This window comes from Diadema antillarum, unplaced genomic scaffold, assembly GCF_040938485.1.
Source record: "Diadema antillarum isolate AM-2024a unplaced genomic scaffold, OU_Dant_1.0 seq00000481_RagTag, whole genome shotgun sequence".
NCBI classification, from domain to species: domain Eukaryota; kingdom Metazoa; phylum Echinodermata; class Echinoidea; order Diadematoida; family Diadematidae; genus Diadema; species Diadema antillarum.
Window position 1 is genome coordinate 1227419 of NW_027271445.1, and position 7215 is coordinate 1234633.

The 7215-nt window shown below is 39.8% G+C and overlaps 1 protein-coding gene across 1 annotated transcript; it reads right to left on the reverse strand.

Moving 5' to 3' along the window:
* Nucleotides 1-3418: 3418 nt before the first annotated feature.
* LOC139733516 (alpha-(1,3)-fucosyltransferase 7-like) lies at nucleotides 3419-6902 on the reverse strand. Its single transcript, XM_071644326.1, has 2 exons — nucleotides 6873-6902; nucleotides 3419-4750 (listed from the first exon to the last, which is right to left on the reverse strand). The coding sequence occupies exons 1-2, from the start codon at nucleotides 6900-6902 to the stop codon at nucleotides 3419-3421; spliced, it is 1362 nt and encodes a 453-aa protein (XP_071500427.1).
* Between the last annotated feature and the right edge of the window lie 313 nt (nucleotides 6903-7215).

Consider the following 7215-nt stretch of genomic DNA (forward strand, 5'->3'; position numbering starts at 1 on the left):
CAGCCATTAAACAGGTTAAACTATAGACAAATATAGTGATGCATTGACTGAAATTGGTCACTGCTTATTGTATGCACAATGTGGACCAAGACATGCAGCTTGAATGATTTGAGTACCATGAAGATGTGTGTTTTTATGATTGAATGTTTTTTTTTTTTTAATGGTGGTGATAAAATCTTAAGAATATAGCATTTAAATGTGTAATGTCTCTATGATTATTTTGATATTGGTGGCAGTCCAGGTAGATGCAAGTAATTTGTGTGCACTCTTGGGGATGCATAACTTATACTATACTGTGGAGCAGCTAAAGGGCCAATTCCATGCTGGAATATCAGTCCGATTACATGTATACTAGTATATGATCCTGTGCCATGAAAAGCAAGTGGTAGAAATGGTGTGCTCAGTGTAGTAACAGATTTTGTAAGTAACAGATTTTGTTAACTCGTCAAAGCATGGGCTAAGTTGATTTGTGTTTGTTTGTTTGTTTGTTGTTTTGTCTGTTTGTTTTCTCAATACTAGACAAGGTATTGCTCAAAGAAAATGGTCCATTTTGTCTTTTTCGTTTTCAGAAAGGATGCCTAAAAAGATGTCTGTCTCAATTGTGTACAAAAAATTATTGTAGTCCCATGTATGCATATCTATGTGCAGATATGTTGTTCAGAAGCACATAGAAATGGGCAAGGGCAGGATGTTTAGAGTTTGTGAAAGTAAAGCATGAATATTATTAATTATCTAACAGAGTAGGTAAATGTATAGCCCTACATTGTCCAGACCAAAAACTATCATCAAAAGCATGTGCTTGGAAAATGTTTGGTGACTGCTGTGTCAGTTGTAGTGATTATGTTTTTGAATCATTTTTATTTCACTCCTTTTTCCCCCACAATGGACAGAGTGATTTTAATTGTTTGTTACCGCTTCCTACTGACACTGTGTGTTGGTTGAAATTTAGCACATAACATGATGATGTGCTTTCGTAGTAGATGCTACCTCCCTGGTCTATTTGTCGTACAAAGTAAACACTGAGTACATTAGTAGCTTTTATGTAACATAGATACTTTTTACTAGACCTCATGCCATAAACAATTGTGTTCTGTAGTTGTTTTGCTGAAGAGTTTTGTTTTATTTTGTACAAGAGGTAATGCTTTTCTGTAATTTTTATGATTGTCCTTAAAGGTAATGGGAATCATATTTTGAGGGCCAATATTCTTGGCAGTATTAATTGTAAATTGTTTGCACTGTGCTTGTACTAGTGCAATAAAAACAATGAATGATTTTTTTTTTTGTCCTTGTGAAACAAAGCAATATCATCATGATCTCGTTTGAAGCGTTTACAACTATACTCATTATCATCTCATCGCTAATAACGACTCAAGAAATTTACAGTCATTAAAATGTAAAGATAACCCTTGCGATATTGACAATGTAGAAAAGGAATTGCCTTCTGTCAGAGTTGCAATTTATTTATGTTCTTCTTCTTTAATAGTATTTTGATTTTCATACCGAAATGAATTTATGAAATGATGTAGACAAAATGCGACAAGGCGATCTGTTTGCTCATCTGTGTACTGAATTGAACATCTCCGTTTTCAAGGCGTGTTAGAAATTTTATAAAACCACTGTAATTCAAGTTTTGATTGCACCTCATAATGCACTTGCAGGCTTATGATGTATGATTTGCTGAAAAAAAAGGTGATTAAAATTGCCTACTATAGTGCAAAAATGCATATGTGTGACAGATATATTTTAAGAATGTGAACGTTGATATTGAAGACAATTATTTCGTGAATAAAAGTACCTCTATTTTGAGATGAAGAATCGACAACAAGTGATTGGTGTGTTGTAATGTGAACTGGACTGAGTTAATAACATATCACTGGGAGTAAAGTGCCATTTAATGTGGTCGTATGTGTCATGCTTTACAATTTGCATTTGGCTAATAAGACGTGAGTTTATATGGAGGATATACATTGATTATCGTCGTCATTGTGAGTGTGCTGTTTGTTACTATACTACTGATAATTCTACCGATGATGATAGTGATGCACCATGATGATGATAGTGATTTTCAATACGAATATTGTTAAATTTTAGTACATATAGTACTGTAGCATCAGTAATAAGTGATAAACAAGTCTTGACTGTGGTATTATAGATACATGTAAGATACAACTGAACCAACGGAATCGGCGAAAATGTCTAAAATCGTAAAATTGAGAATTTAATTTACGGAATTTAAAAGTTTCACACACGCTTATTTCGACTACTGTCTCATCTTCAAATCAGACGAGATTGTTAATGACATCACGGCCACTGATGTCTGCCATTCACTGAGTGGCTGTACTCATCGGCGTCTGATTTAGCAATGACTCCTCGGCCAAGGGGAAGGGAGCGTTTCCGCTATAAAAAAAGGTCATTGACGTAAGGAACGATTTACAGTGTGCATAGACATTTTTATCGTGAAATACTGTAGATTAATTGCAACAATTTTGACTTAGTCTTACGTTTCAACGAAAGTTCTGTTAAAACTTTTTCTTATCCAATCTTGGTAACACTATATCATTAAGTTTGTCTGACTTTATGCTTGCAATGATAGCTAATATGAAGTACGTTTATATTAGTATCATTTAGTCAAAAAACAAACAAAACAAACACGCAGAGACAAGTCGTTACACGCAAACATAAACATACATGCTGTTGCAGCTGTGTAGTGATTATTCATTGTCAATATTCTTCTTTAATGCTCACTGTCAAACGTCATGAATAATGCTTAAGTTATGTCTTGAGCAAGCATCTTTTTAAAGGAGACATTCGTGTTAGAATTTTTGTTTTGCAGGTTGCCCACTGTGAATTATCATGCTATCTTGTGTTATTTTCGAAGCTTCGAAATAATGTAGACCGTACAGATTAATTTTATATATTTTTATAAATTGGGCATGTACTCAGGATGGATGCTCAAAATATCACTCGTGTGGCACTTCACTGGACACCCGAAGGGAAGAGAAAGCGGGGACGTCCCAAGACCACCTGGAGAAGAACAGTGGAAGGAGAATTAAAGGCCCTAAAACATACATGGGGATCTATCCAGAAACTCGCCCAGGACCGTCAGAAGTGGAGGATGTTCGTTGCTGCCCTACATGCCAATAGAGGCATAATGGGCAGTAAGTAAGTAAGTAAGTAAGTACAGATTAATGTAAGGGAATAAAATCCCACGTACAGTCATAAAATGTTGCGCGTCATGCGAAATACGATACAAATATGATGTCGTCATACACATTATATCACTTCATTAAAGGCTCCAGTCCTCTGTTTGTGATTGGGGCGATACATTTCACTTACGCCCATGACGTCATCTTTTTCCTTCTTTTATCCCTGATAACCAATACCCCAGACCAATACATTGTCTTTCTCACCGTTCTCTTCAGAATGGTTTCAGTTTGGTCATGTCTCCTCTGCCGAGATCGCGGTCGGAACCCCACAGGGACCACGTCAAGTAGGCGAGCATCTGTTCCCTGGGCCAGAATGGCGTTAAGATGGCCTTACTAGGCGGTTTTCGGCATCCTCGGTACCATGTGGAATTGCCCAAGGTGCGTAGCCTTTGGGTGGTTCCCTTGAACATGTGAGGTATAGTCCTACACAAATCCTGAACATGAATCGGATAAGTGTTTACCACTTCAAAGTCGCGACCCCACTCGAAATACTTCTTGTACGACTCGTGGTCGACGTTTAGTTTCCTCAGAAATGTAGCCAACTCTTTCAATGATGAGAAGTCGGAGAGATGAATGAAAGAGTTTGGGGGCCCCAGTTTTTCGAAGTCTTTCTTCGGTGCACCATAAATGACAGGGACAACGCCCTGTCCAAGTGTCTGCTCCCAGAACTTTTCTGTGATGTACTCGTGGCATTCCGAGTTGGCGAGCGCCATATAAAATTTGTACTGTTGTAGCATGCGATTGCATCTTTCTGACCGTTCAGGAAGACATTGCATTTTCCCGCACTTGCCATATTGATCTAGAGGTAGCAGACGACTCAATTGTTCGACAAGTGGGACGCGCGGCCAGAAAATTTGCGCGCAGTTGCTGGCCATCCATGCAACCAGTTTGGTTTTGTTTTGACTATAGGCCTGGTCGAACTCCTCTTGCGTCAACGACACTACTCTTCGTCGATAGTGACCGAAAGGGATCGGAATATCGGAATCGGATCGATACGTCATGATTTTGTGATATTTCAGATCGGCTACTCTCAGGTCGCGATTCCAGTTGACCACGCGGAGCGGCGTCTCGGTGCTGTAGTAGAACCAAGTCTGGCCTTCCTCGGGCTCCATGGCAAACAGACTAGATAGTCTGCCTTCGAACGCTTTCGGGAGCGCGCCAAAGATGACGGCATCCTTGTCGCGGAAGTGTAACACGTTCGTGCCTATCGTAAAACGGATGGCGCAGTCTTCAACTGGGCAGAAAATGTCTGCCGCGTGTTTGTGCACGCGGCTCCGCATGAAAAGATGATACCACGACGAGAGTTCAGGCCACAGTCTCATGTCCGTCAGGTTGCCGAATATGTGCACCCTCTTCACGCATTCATTCGGCGGTTCGGTGAAGGGTTCAAAGACGACTGGTTCCGCGACATCACGTCTGTCGCCGTGCACTTCGTCCTGGTATTGTGAAAAGCGCAACAGTTTCTTTGTCTGGAAGACGGAGTTGCAGAAGAAGATGAAAATAACAAGAAGAATCAGGAGCATGGACCGCTGCTTCAGCGAAATCTGGAAAGAAAAGAACAAACATACAAACATCAGACGAGAAAACATGCAAATAGAATTAATCTTCGACTAATATACACGCCCTCTGGTCAATAACGTAACGTGTCTTACTTCCTGCTCTAGAAGGTAAGTCTATGAGTGCCGGACTGTTCGACGTCTTTAGTTTAATGTCATATATAGTTATGAGAGCCTAGATCAAAGCATCTAAAACAACAACAGCAACAACAACAACAACAGCAACAACAACAATAACAACTTAAGACTATCATTTCACTGACAAAGATCTTCCAATGATATCACCGATTGCCGTACATAAAGCTGATTTATCGGAGTCATCCATCGAGACCGACAACCACGAGTCATACAGCCCACGAGTTCGACATAGGAAAAAAAGGTTCATAAGTCATGCAGTCCACGAGTTCGACATAGGACAAATTAGGCCCATGAGTTCAACACTATAGCTGGTAAAACAGCCCGCAGGTACGAGTTTGACATTACAACACGGGACTTAATGTGTCGGTCTCGTGGTTCCGTGTTTGCTTAGTGTCGAATTCATTGGCTGTATTACTCGTAGGCTGTATGTGTGACTCGTGGGCTGTATATGACTCGTGGGTGTCGGTTCTCGTGATGGGTACCAGCTTTATTATCTATACTGGTTCCTCTGAAAGGAATGTACAATGTATCTGTATTTGATTTAGTCTATGTGTGTTTGTGTGTGTATGCGTGTGTATGCGTGTGTGTGTGTGTGTGTGTGTGTGTGTGTGTGGTTTGCAGGTGATTTCAAGGGATTCATTTCTCGCATCATTGTGTAGCAGTCTACATCGCATATATCACAAAAATGTGTCTGTAAAGGAATGTATCATGTGGGGTTAATATCCTCGTTATTAGCCATTATTCTACCCGTCAGCTATTATGTTTCTATCATAGTCTCGACATGACAGCAACGCGCTCAAGTACTGCGGAGGAAAACTCTGTTGCCTGTGTAATATCAACGCGAATCTTGGATGAAGACATATAACTATGTTGCTGAAACAATTCTGGGCACCGAAATAAACACAACATAATTGTCATTGCCACACGGGCATACTTTAAATTTACCAAATTCAACATGATAATCACCGTCAACATGAGACATCACAATACTAATCGTTTTGTTCCATTTTCTGCACATTCATTTCGTCAGCGCTTCCAACTTGTGAGTTGTGATTAGAATTCTGCAATATCATTTGAAGTCGAAATGCCAGTTCAAACGATTTATTGCACACAGCGATGACTTTTACATTAAATGACATTGAAATAAAGTGACATAGATCCAGTCATTATTCGTAAGCGCCCACCCTAATGTACAGCTCTAATTGGTGTACAATAAAGATGTCTGACACAAATGCCCGTAACTTACCCTTCTCTTGCGGCAAAGCAGACGTCTGAAAGTCGATCTGAGAAATCCCATATTTGCCAATTAATAATGACGGTTCACACGAAATTCTTGAGATCTCATAGAGATGTCATTAAGAGGCACTTGTCTCCAACCTTTCCACCGTGGTGCACGATGCACGATAAAGCAGACCTGATAGGTACATGGTGTCTACTACCGTATACTACACACTACATCACCTTACTTAAAGAAGTCTCAAGAAGTAAAGCGATACATGCCGTTATTGAATCTAGGCTCGATATTACAGACCAAGTCCATCGTCAAACGTTTTGTGCCTTGTCTCGGATTCAACATTTTCTGAGCTGCAAAATAATGACTAAGGCACTGACTGCGCGACACACAAGAAGTGATATATCATCAAGGTCATGAACCCCGTCAATTAAGTTTCTATACATTGATTTTCGATTCAAAATTTGCTCGGTTTAGTTGTAACATAATACATTCTAGCATTAGCGTATCATAAGAAATAGGAAGAATAAAAGTCTGTATGAGCAGTCTACGTAGGTTATCGATCGTTTTCCTTGTCAATACACTTTCTGCCCGGCAGGAGCATGAAGAATAAAAACGCAAGGTATAAAGAAAAAAAAAATACAGCAACGACAACAAAAACTAACCTCGTGAGCGAGAAGCATTAGCTGCCGCAGGTGCGCACACTCTCACATACCTTAACACACAGGTGCATTGACCTACCACGTACACGCCGTCGGCTGATATACTCATGTCGTTTGTGACTTGGCGTGCAAATCAGCGTGTCTCAAGACAGCAAAGTCATTTTCATTGAGGCATTGCATCATGAACATGAAGTTGGGAAAATCCCTGATCAAACATCACGTTTTTCTTTTCTCTGTAAATTATGATAAGCCAAATCTGTAAACTGATGTGTATTGGCTTACTGTGTTGTTCTAACATGATATTCTTTTAGATATCAAAGTGCATGGATAAGTTCCGATATTACGTCATAGTCTTTATGATGAATTTCGCGCTTTTTTTTTACATACCTTTACCGTGGATAGCTCTGTTGACCAACTTGATT